General features: G+C 31.6%; 1 protein-coding gene across 1 annotated transcript; it reads right to left on the bottom strand.

Moving 5' to 3' along the window:
* Positions 1-10,245: 10,245 nt before the first annotated feature.
* On the bottom strand, positions 10,246-10,686 carry LOC130742539 (uncharacterized). The gene has a single exon (XM_057594639.1). The coding sequence runs from the start codon at positions 10,684-10,686 to the stop codon at positions 10,246-10,248; it is 441 nt and encodes a 146-aa protein (XP_057450622.1).
* Between the last annotated feature and the right edge of the window lie 2,483 nt (positions 10,687-13,169).

Below are 13,169 nucleotides of genomic sequence, written 5' to 3'. Positions count from 1 at the left end.
GTTATAAGCGAAATGACTCATACATCAATTGACTTAATATTTAGGTGAAAGATGTGGTGTCCTTAACTAATGTGGTAAGAACTCCTCTCTCAATGTGGCTGTGTAAAATTATATTCATAACCATGTCTCTCCCATGCTACAACCGTGAGACATGCCTTTCATACCATAACAACTGATATGGGGATCGATGGTAACGACGCTTAGGTAGCGTTTGGTGGGAGAACAGAACGGAACGGAACGAGACAAAAAATGATGGAACAGGACAATAATGTCATGTGTATTGTGTTTAGTAACTCCAACTCATTAGAATGGAACCATAATTTTAATTACATATACAACTCTGATAAGCTAATTAGAATTGTGTTTGTTCTAGATAAAAAATTGGAAATTTTTAGCTCTCTAAAAAACAGATCAATTTTTGAAATTTTGAGAAAAACATAAGTTGATTTATTTTTTGCTACACTAATTAAAATCACATTTTATTATCTTATCTCTTATATATAAGCTAATTAAAGTGCCTATTTCAAATAATATATTTTCATCTTCTTTTAAAATATTGATTTTTTAAAAAGCTAAAACAAAGATTTTAAACTTTTATAAAAATGATTTTTAATTGAAAAAAAGTAATTTTTTTCTCAAATAAGCTGAAACAAACGCACTCTAGAATAATTTTTCCAAATAATTTACTTTCAGTTTTTTTAAGTAAAGATTTTTTAAAAAGTTGAAAAAAATAAAATGATTTTTAATTGAAACAAGTGATTTCTCTAAAATAAGTTGAAACAAACACACTCTAAAGTAGCTTTTTCAAATAATCTGCTTTAGTATTCCATTCTATCGTCAAGCGACACTTTCCTGGGAAAAGATATTAAAAAATATAAAATAATAAATATACAAAATAACTTTTTACATGTAATAAAATTATAAAACAGTAACTCTAATTGATAATTATTTTTTTCAAAAATAAATAAAACTAAAATGTTTTAATTCATAAGTCCAAAAAGTTAATTTTGTTTTTCATAATTTGCTTTGTATGACTTTAACTTATTATTTTATTTAATTTCCAAAACTTTAAATATTTAAATGATTCATTCCCGATTTTAAGCATAAGTGTTGTGTGAATAAAAATGTGATTTCTCATGCTTTTGCCGTTTTGCGAGTTGAATCTTACTAGTGTTTTTTACCCGCGCGTTGCACGGGAAATTTGTCTATTGTATTGATACATTGATTAATATTTTAAATTATAAAATATTTAAAATGCTAAGAATGTAATTACAATCATAATAAAGATGTAGATATTTAAAGAGTACAAATTCAGACACTCAATTTTAGTGTTTTGTAAGCATACACTGAATTAACTAATATAAAGATTTTGAAAAACACAGAAGTTAATAAGTCAAAAGCTTTAAGTTTTGCATATGTGAGGTATAACTGAATTTTGTTTGTGAAGATGTATATTCGTGTTGCATAAAGGGTAATGCTTTTGTGTTTTAGATATGTAACAATACATAAATATATAATTATTGTTTAAATTATTAAAAATACACTTAAGTTATAGAAAAATGATTTTTTTTAACTCGTACGAATTTTCATTTTTCATGTAAAGTGTTCCTCTCTGTGAGATCTCGTAACTCTAATTTGTTAGCACTAAAAAATTTAGGTCATAATTTTACATGCTAAAAAAACTATTTGTTGAGATTCTTACCTGATGAAATTAAAAAAACTAACAAAGATAATCATTTAATAAAACAACTCCACAACACAAACAAAATACCACAGACCTCGTGAAATCTCACATAATTTTTATGTATATTTACTCATAAAATCATTATAAAAACTATGAACAATTTACTTTAATCATATATGAAATGTTATTTTCTTATTATGTTTGACATTAAAGCATTTCCATGCTAAAATGTTCTTTCCCGTAGGAGCATTTTGCCCTGTAAATTGAACAAAATAAAATAAAAATAGACTATATTATTATGTAGAACATGTTTAATATGAAGTTACATTGTAAAATAGTGACATCTTATTAAAATTTATTTTTCTGTTAATTTTGCATGAATTTTCATGTAAAATGTTTCTCCCCGTGGGAACTCTTAACCATATAGTTTAACTTAAACAAAAATACACTATATATGTATTAATGTTTTATAATCTCCGCAAGATACATTTTAATCATCAAATTACAATGCCTTTATATTTATTTCCTTTTAAAACTTTCAAAAAGTTATGAAAACAATAATGACTTTATATTGTTTGTTATTTACAACTCAAAGGAATTAGATTTCGACCTATGAGTTCAAACAATCACTTTTTATCAGTGTGTTGCACGAAGAACTTTCTCTTGTGCTTAAGACATGTTCAATACCATACTTTAGCAAATTTTTCAAATACTAAAGGACATACTTAATGAGACATATATAATGCTACATAATGCGTCCATCTAATTTGATTTCCCTCTATTTATAACTCATCTCGTACTACATGAGTTTGAAAATTTAAGTAAACACACTTCTCTTAGGTGATAAATGAAAAATATATAGAAACAACTGCAGTCCGCAGCTAATGAGAAACTCTGGCAAATTCACCTAGCAACCATCAAATCTCTACGTGTCCATGGTAGCTCTATGGACCCTCGGCACCAGATCAACTCAATTTTCCTCGAATTAACAATAAATAAAAATAAGATAAATTAAGATAAAATTAAGAAATAAACAACCTAAATCCTAATCAAATCTAAAATTTAAAATGGTATTAATTAAAGAAAGATAAAAACTACCAAAATCTAACAAATCACAATAAAAACTCATAAAATCCTAAATTAAATAAAAAATTCGAAAATTAAATATAAATACCATAAAAATTAATTTATACTCGAAAAGTAAATCAAAAGACTCACAGATAAAATCAAGAAATAAAAAACCTAAATCCTAATCAAATTTAAAATTTAAAAAGGTGCTTATTAAAGATAGATAATTAAAAAGTAAAAACTATCAAAATCTAGCAAAAGAGAAGTTCTATTTAAAAATATTATAACTTATTTAAAAAATTTATCTACCTATTTAAATACTTTGATATGAACTAAGATTTAAATAGGTTTTAAGGCCTTAAAAAATTCAACACAACCCAACCAATTTACATTCATATTTATAATTTTGATATGACATGTTTATATATAGATTTACGTTATTATATTAGCTTGTAAAGTTGTTGGCAAATTCCATTTAAATTTGTTGATCTAATTTAATATTTTACTATAAAACATATATTTAAATCATACCGGATTTTCAAGAATATCATGATAGATAATAAAAAAGCTTTTAAGAGGTGATAGACAATGCTTTTAAGATTTAAATTTTCTTATCTCAAACTTATTTACGTAAGAAATCAATGGAATGATTGATGTATTAAAATATGTGATTATCTAAGATATGTGATTAATGTATTAAAATAAAAGACCTATAATAGAAGAAAATCTATCTAACAAATTGACACGTGGTCCCCGTAGGATAACTCAAGTGGTAGGAGCTAGGAGACATCTAGGTTGGGTAGGGGAGGTCCAAAGATCGATTCATGGTGGGTGCAATTTATTTTTCCGATGTATCAAAAAAAAATTGACACGTGAAATTTGTTATTATCTAATAAATTGACATGTGAAATTTTTTTAATGAGAATTAACCTAGTGTTGCCACCTCACTAAATCAGTCTGATGGAAGTTCTTAGATATAATAATTTTTTTGATGATTTGGTTTTAAATCAAAATAGTTCAAGATTGATTTGATTTTGAAATAAAATATAAAATAAATAACAAGATAAATTAAGATAAAATCAAGAAATAAACAACCTAAATCCTAATCAAATCTAAAATTTAAAAAGGTACTAAATAAATATAGATAAAAACTATTAAAATCTAGCAAATCACAATAAACACTCATAAAATCCTGAATTAATTAAAAATCTGAAAATTCAATGAAAATACCATAAAAATCAATTAATCTTCTAAAAATAAATCAAAAATAAATTAAGATAAAATTAAGAAATAAACAACCTAAATCCTAATCAAATCTAAAATTAAAAAATGTATTTTTTTTTATGAGAATTAACCTGAGAATTACACGTGAAATTTTTTTTTATGAGAATGACACATCACTAAGAATTAACGTGAGAATGACACGTCACTAAATCAGCCTGATAGAAGTTTTTCTTTTCTAATATATATTGATTGATATTGATTCTCAACACTTCCCCCACACATAAAACTCTTGATCTAATTCTAAAAGGGTTTCCTAACCTCTATAAAGTTTTTCCATCTCACATTAACACATGAACAAATTGACCGTAGGGTTTGTTCTTCTTGAGAGCAAGGTTACCTCTCATGAGTCTGTTCTTCTTGTAGCTAGGTTTTCTTTCTCGTAGGTTTTGGGTTAAATTACCACCTTGTTGCAAACATCTTCTTCCATTCCTTATCATTTCGTGAAATTGATCATTTAAAGTTTACTGTGAGTGCAATAGTGCAAGTAGTGTTATTGCATTAGGTTTTGAGATTTTTAGTAGAGATTCATGAGTGACTTGTTTTGAGTCTTGTAATGTATGCGACGATGCGTTATTAAATAGTGGTCAACAAGTCTCGTTGCACGCTAGGGCCTGGATGAAGCTTAGCTTGAGAGTGAATCGAGATAAAAATCACAGTGTCATCTTCTTCGTCCCTTTCTCTTAATGATTTCGCATATTCTTCTTTTAAGGTTCATAATTTGAGGCTTTTTGATTTATGATAAAATTGGTGCTATAGGTTCATTGTATCTGTTTTATATATATATGATTTGTGTAAATCTTGTACATACCTGGTTGGAGTTAAAATCCATTTTTTCTAAGAATGATAACAGATTATCATTCTCGATAACTATTACCAGGAATAGTAATAGATCACCCATATTTTCTGTTTTTAGTAGGAATTATTTCTTAGAGCAACACTATATGACCCGACAAAAACAAGGCACGAATGCCCACGAATGACTTGATCAACCAATCATTGTAATTCTCTCTCATCCCATGATTGGTTGATCAAGCCATTCGTGGGCATTCGTGTCTTGTTTTTGTCTGGCCATATAGTGTTGCTCTATTTCTTATAATTGTGAAGTTTTTAAAACTTAATTCACCCCCTTTAGGTTTGCCTTATCTAGTGTTTACTAGAGGGGTTTGTTTAACTTACAAATATCATTTGGGAATATGGGATGCCCTAACGCTGGAGATTGTTTCATGTAAGCATCCTCAATCAAGGTGCCATGGAGAAAGACACTGTGGACATCCAATTATCTAATTGACCACCCTCAAGAAATAGCGACACATAACACAGGCTTGATGGCTTATAGTTTGATGACTGATTGAATGTGTTAGTAAGGTCAATGCAAGGACGTTGATGAAACCCTTTAGCAACCAACCACGTTTTGTATCGAAAAATTAAGTCATATTCACTTTATTTAAATATTAATAATTATTTTTTAACTATACATCAAAATTGAAAGTATTTTTAAGAATTTAATTTCAAATTTAATTTAAAATGTTTTATTTGTATAATTATAGTTTTTCTTATTTTCTAAATTATATCTTTGAAATGATATTTTTTGTTTAAACTGGACTAAAACGATTACAGCAAATAAAACAAAATTTGGAACTATTGTTAATATAAATGAGCAATTCATTTTCTAAAGCATAAGATGAAATAACCCAAAAGAGAAATTGACCTAACCTTCCTAGCAAAATGACCCCGAACAAAAGAGTGAATGAGTCTCCATCAATAATTCTACACCCAACAAAATAACCCAACCCCTACACATGGACCCTTATTTAATTTGCACTATGACCGTAACACAATCCAGCACAAGACTACTCGTCCTTCATTAGTTCTACTTGTGTGAGTTAAGCTAAACACACTCACTGACACATGTTGGTAGCTAGGTATTTTACTAAACAAAAAGTTAAAAATACCTAATTCGATATAATAGCTATGGCATAAATACCTAACTAGTGTGATGACCCGTGCGTTGCACGAAAATTTTTAGGTTGTTCATTTTTTATATATGAATGAATTAAATTAAGTTTATTTAAATTGTGATAATATGTATCTTTTTTTGTTGTTGAAGAAAACGTTATAGTATATATCTTACATGTTAGTTATGTTGTTCTATAGTAAAAAATTCAATATGTAAACTGGATAATTTACTTAGTATAAAAAATAAGTAAATACATGTTTGTTCAATACAAAAATTTTTAATTTTTCAATGCACAGAAAAAAATACAACAAACCTTACCAAAAACTTACTTATACAGTACATTCAAAGTAGAAGTTTGTATGTTTATTGCATCATACAATATACGAATTTAAAAACCCCTCTTTGATTGTATTCTAGAGAGTGATAGGAACAACTGACCATGAAGAAGAGAAAATGAGAGTATAAAAATTTTAAGAACCCCTCTTTGATCATACTCTAGAAAGTGTTACGTACAACTGACCGTGAAGAAAAGAAAGAGGAGAGTGTTACGTACAATTTCAAAATTACTTTACTAATGAATTTATTAAAATAACAGACTATAAATTTGTTTAACTGCTTCCACGAACAGTGAAAAAAGGTAATGTCATGTGATCTAACTATAATCCATCAATTTGGCATAACATACTTAAATTCGAACTTAAAAATATTTCAATAATGCGCTCATCATATCCATTATCATTGTTGTTTCTTACATTAGATTTATTGGTGTGATTTTTTGCTTTGGCAAGAGAATCACTCTCTCGACTTGAAAAAGGCTCATAGACTCAAAAGGCTATAGGGTTCAAAAGGCTTATATTTTGTCCAAGCCTTTGTCTCGTCTCATTTCTCCCTTTGAAATTCTATGCATAAAGTTAAAAGAATAAGTATGATGGGATGCAAGAATTTGGATTCAAGCTCATTGATATTTTCTACGTCCATCAACCTAAAGAATACAGCCTCATGTTGTCATCAACATCATAAGTGATGTCTAACATCAAATGACTGCAAACCAACAGCTCCTTGTAGGACATGGGTGCGCTAGTATCAAGCCCCTTGCCTTTGAGAGATGACATATCCCCAATGAATTGTGCAATGATGATTGATGATAGATCTTACACCGGCACCCTAAATTATAGTCACAAACCCTCAATTGAGCGTCTTTCAAATTGGATCATATCCAATGTTATCTATGGCCTCTCTAAGGCAACCATAGCTTCCCTTGCTATCTGAATGCACAACTCCACATTTAAAACATAGGCAGTTCAAAAAATCTAAATAAACCTCAATGTAATGCACAATATTTTTAATTCATAAATGTGGTGTATTAAATCAATAGGTAGCAAAAAAAAAATTACAGATACATGAGATAAAATTGGTCTTTGTCTTTTTTCTATGTACTATGATCTGACTTCCAATTCTTCTTCTTGGTGCCCACCAACACTTGCAATTTCTTTGCATCTGAATGTTCATATCAAATGGGGTTTCCTTTTTCAACACCATCATTCTCATGGCTAACTTCATTGTTGAATAGTCAATGAGGTTAGCTATATGTTTCACTAAAGTATGTTATGAAATTGAATCATCAATCTGGAGCAAGCTTGGAATAAATCTAGCAAGAAACCCATCAGAAGCAAGTACTTATCAAAAAACTTGGATAACTATACAAAAAAGAGCTGCTTTAATAAGGAAAAGTGCATGAATATTAATGGTTTAACTTCATTTTTTCTATCATGCTCAATGACACCTTGACTAAAGGCAAGTTGAAGATTTCCTTCAAATGTATTGCTAGTGTGTGTGCATATCAGAATAAGTGTTAGAACAATTTCAAAATTGGAGGGCCCTTAGGGTACATTTTTCAGTAGATATCTAATGAGTTAAAGCACAATTATGATTATTACTTGAATAGTGCCACCAAAAGGATCAATTATGTACCAATGTTTATTAATAAACTCCCAACCCAAAATCATAGAATTCTCCCTAGAATAACAATTTTTAGGGAAACTATTAATTTCCCAAAAACCAATTTTAAAGGCTGGAAACATGATTCTCAAATGGAATTTGAAAGCAAAACAAAAGGAATAGTCACACAAGGGAGCAGAACTATGACAATCATGTTTTGACATCTCTATCATCTATGAACTAACAAAACTGCGAAACAAACATCTAAGAGTTACAATCAAGGAAACCCCTGCCATCGACCAAAGCAAAAACATAAAAAATATTACCTTATTATAATACCAATAACCATAAACTTGAATTAGCTTTTAATAGCAAAGTGTCATAAACAACAGATCTTCAGTATAAGTTCCCTGCAAGGAAGATGATGAAAACTAAATGATTAGAAAAATATTAGTCTAGATAAGAAAAACAAATCTTAGTGTAAAGCATCCTAGGTAAGAAAAGATTCTAGTTTTGTAAAGCTACATCTTAAGTGACCAAAATCTTTAATTCGCACTTATTTACTCGCACGTGCGCGCAAAGGCTATTGCTCTTAAATTATTTAAAAATAATTTTTTATTATTTTAACATGATGTATTTTCATGTAAGAATATTTCTTCTCAAGAGAGTATTAATTTCTAATCTTATATTTCATATTATCACCATCACTTCATCCAATAATTTGAACATAAAAAATATAAGTTATATATATATATACACTCCAAAAAGAGATAAAAAAAACCGAACAACCAAACAGAAGGGTAGCAAAAAAGAGATAAAAAATGAATCTTTAAATCGGTATCATGAAAAGGAACAAAAATAGTGTCGTACCTCGCAGAGCCTTCGAAGTCTCATGATGTCGTGCAGTTATCTGAAAGTAAAACTATGGAAGGTTTGTCGATTGATTGGGAGCTCGGAGAGAGAAATTGCAAACCCTAGCTGAGAAGGTTGAGAAGGAGTGCTTCGTGTCATTGCCCTTATGAAAATCACACACAACAAACAACACAGTTCAATTCATGGACGACAAAAGGAGAAGTAAAAGAAAAAGAAGATAAAAAAGTGAAATTGAAGAATGTGAAACAACGTTGCGTCTTGGCGCCGGGAAGGAAGATGAATCATAGCAGAGAAGATTGAATTTCTCATTGGGGTTGAAACTTTTTGAATTTTTTTGAAAGTTTAGAGAGAATGTGTTGCACGTAGTTATTGTAGATAGAATTTTGTGTTAAAATTAGGATGAAAAACAGAGCTGGATTTAAAATTCAAATTGGTGTATTGAATAAGATTTATTATGAGTTGAAGAGATAATTGAGGAAAAATCAATGAGTGAAGTGATTTGATTGGTTGAGAGAAAGGTGGAGACATAAAAAACAATATATGCAGAAAACATATGGAAAATGGGTTCAGGGTATTTTTTGTTGTTGGAAATATTATGAAAATGTAGATTTTTATAGCCTTGAATGAATGAAAAAAAACGGTATTTTAAAAAAAATTAAATATTTTTAAAATAGTAAACATTGATTTCGTTCTTTTCTAAAAAAACTCAATTTTAAAATTTTGGAAAAGGGCACAAATATTTTGTCAAAATTACCAATTATAAACAACAACAAAAATGCAATGGCCATGAATGCATGGGCAAAAAGTATAGTATCCATTCATTGTCATCGTTTTTTTTTAACGAAAGATTTAGTCAAAATATACTTCTTTTAGACCTTTAATTTTTGTAACGGTTAATTGGAAGGAAAAAAAATTAAATCATGTATCTGCAATGCAATGTGGCCAATGCATGGGAAAAAGTATAGTATCCATTCAATCGGTATCACCATGGTCATCCTTTTTTTTTATGAACTGGTCATCCTTTTTTTTGAATGAAGGAATTAGTAAAAAGATGCTTCTTTTAGACCTTTAATTTTTGTAACAGTGAATTAGAAAAAAAAATTAAAATCATGTATCATCTAACGGTTAATTGGGAAAAAAATAATAATTTAAAAGTTATGTATCACAAATCAAATTAGGAAACAATTGATTTAATAACTTTTTTATGTATTGATTTATTAATTTATTTATTGACTCATTAAATTCGACTAATGAAAATTAAACAATGTGGACCAATCATAATATGACATTTGGAAATTTAATAGCAACAACCAATAGAATGAAAACATGTGAATATTAAGTAACAATGCGGCCCACTTTGGTGGATGAACTTTATATATTATTAAGATTGTGTACCAATTTTCTATTATTTTATTTTTTTTGAATGGAAACTGCAATTATATTAAGCAAAAGTAGGCATAGAAGCCATTACATCAGCATGAACCAAATCAATAACCTCAGCTGGAACCTCTTCCAACCAAACCATGTCAGAATAACTGGAAGCATTGCCAGCTAGGTAATCAGCAACAGAATTGCCCCCCCGGCGAACAAAAGACAAGTCAACATAATAAAAAAAACGAGATAACATGAAACTATCAACAATAATACTAGCTAAATAAGATCTGTCATCTGGCGGCTTCTTCCAACGTTGGAAGAGCTGTAAACAGTCCGTCTCAAACAGCACACGCCGAAAACCCATCTGAACAGCAAGCTGCATGGACCACCTAAGAGCCATTGCCTCCCCCATGATTGGCGAAGAATCATGAAGGAGGTGTTGTGCTGCAGAAGCAAGCACCTCACCATGCCTATCCCGCACAACCAAACCAAAACCCACCAGCCCCATGGGTGCCACCGCTGCATCGAAATTTAGCTTGTAAATTCCGTGCGTCGGCCTTACCCAAGAAGATGGTAGCGTCGGGCTTGGTCTGGGCACCACAGTTGCGTCCACGACGGGAGCAGCAGCTAGCATACAACAGCGTTGTACCACAACAGCAACCGGGACAGGCACCTCACCATCCTGGAAAACAACACGGTTAAGCGTCTCCTAAAGAGCATACACACCTGCCTGCCAAACCGCGAGAGCATCATCATCTGCCGCAGGGAGAAAATCAGCCAAAAATTCCTCCATGTTTCCAAACCTGTGCAACCGAAGGGATAAAGGGGAACCAAACCAGAAGCTCTGTGCAACAGGACAAGATACAAACAAATGAAATATTGTCTCCTCATCACAAGCGCACAACGGGCACAAAGGGTCAACATCAAGGCCTCTCCGGCGAAGGGAAGCACGGACAGGCAGCAAACCAGAGACCACACGCCACGCCACCTCCTTGCAACGGGGCTGAGCATCAGTACGCCAAAACTTCTTCCACAAGGGTGCAGGAAGCGAAGACTGAGAAGATGTTGAAGAGCAAGCACCAAGAACCTTCCTGCGAACAAAAACATATCCAGATTTGGAACAATAATTGCCATCCACAGTTTCAGGCCACATAAGAGTATCAATACCACCATGCAAAGGCAAAGGAATTTGTAGAATAATGGAAACAGTAGCTGGGTGGAAAATAAAATCCACCAGGTCATGCTTCCAAGAGTTGGACACATGGTCAATCAAATGAGTGACCTTAGACACCCCAAGTTCAGCCATTAAATCCTGCCTACAAATAACAGGAGCCCCATTTGATAACCATTTATCATGAAGGATATCAACCTTGCTACCATCTCCAATTCTCCAAAGGCCTCCTTCATGGAAAATCCAACTGGACTTAATAATACTGGACCATGCATAGCTTGGGAGATAGCCAAGTTTTGCACCCAATAAATCACCATGCGGGAAATAAACTCCCTTAAAAACCTGAGCAAGTAAAGTCTCTGGATGAGAAAAAATTCTCCACCAATTCTTAGCCACAAGGGCAATATTAAACGACTTAAAATCACGAAAACCAAGGCCACCATCAAATTTAGATCTCGTTAACTTTTGGCAGCTAGCCCAATGTAGGCCTCTCCTTTCGACATCGCCACCCCAATAAAACCTGGACACCATCCTTTCAATATCTGCACAAAGAGAGTCAGGTAAAATAAAACATGACATAACATAAGATGGTATCGCTTGTACAACAGATTTAATCAAAACCTCACGACCAGCTCTGGAAAGCGTGGACTCCTTCCACCCTTTGAGCTTCTTCCAGACACGATCTTTAACAAAATTAAAGATCCGAGTCTTAGACTTACCTATCATAGTTGGTAAACCAAGATATGTATCAAAGCTCTCCACTGCCTTAACATTCAAAAGCTGTTTTAGCTCATCCAAACCATTCTGAGGCACATTGCGGCTAACTGAGAGCATGGATTTATCAAGGTTAATAACTTGACCGGAAGCCTTCTCATAGGTGGACAAGACGTCCAGGACACACTCCGCCTCCTGAGAATTAGCTCTAGCAAAGATAATACTATCATCTGCAAAAAGATGGTGAGAAATCACAGGGGCTCTATTTGCCACTTTAATACCATGCAACATTCTAGATGCAATACTCTTCTCAATCAGAGCTGAGAACACTTCCCCACACAGAATAAAAAGATAAGGCGTAAGGGGGTCACCCTGACGCAAACCTCGAAAAGGGACAAAGCTCGGTTGGGGGTTCCCATTAAGCATAATAGAGAACCTCACAATAGTAACACAGCTCATAATCAGAGATACCCATGATGGAGGGAACCCCATCTTCTGAAGAACACCCTGTAAAAAAGGCCACTCGACTCTGTCATATGCTTTGGACATGTCAAGTTTCAGAGCCATCATGCCATTACGCCCAGAAATTTTCTTCTTCATAAAGTGGAAACACTCATAAGCGACCAGCGCATTATCTGTAATTAGTCTACCTGGCACAAAAGCACTTTGAGTTTGACATAATCAGGTTTCAAATAGATGGCACAATAATCACCACACAAAATCACTGTGATCGAGTTTGTACTTTGTATGACATCATCGAATTTATAGCACTCCAATTAATTATTACTCGAAAATCTTTTTAAAAATAAAGAAAGAACTAGGAAAAATTAAAAGTGAAATACATACATTCCCCTTCCTTAAAGTTTGCTTAAATGACACTCACCCACATTTTTAACTAAAATACTCCAAATTAATTAATTTGAATATTTAAATAATAATAAGTATAAAAATATATTTTTTATTAGAAGAAGTTTTTTTTTACATTATTTGAAGAAGTTTAAGATATTTAATTTACAATTAATATTTTGATAATGTACAAAAAAAAATATTGATAATATTTACATGGGCCAAACTAATAGTTTTCCGCCCATGTACCTTTTTCTCCA

This window comes from Lotus japonicus, chromosome 1 (assembly GCF_012489685.1).
Source record: "Lotus japonicus ecotype B-129 chromosome 1, LjGifu_v1.2".
NCBI lineage: Eukaryota > Viridiplantae > Streptophyta > Magnoliopsida > Fabales > Fabaceae > Lotus > Lotus japonicus.
The sequence above is the reverse complement of the archived record's forward strand: the minus strand, read 5'-3'. Positions and strand labels throughout refer to the sequence as shown.

Excerpts from the sequence above, each read along its gene's own strand:
- LOC130742539 (XM_057594639.1), bottom strand. The coding sequence starts at position 10,686 with ATGGGGCTGGTGGGTTTTGGTTTGGTTGTGCGGGATAGGCATGGTGAG.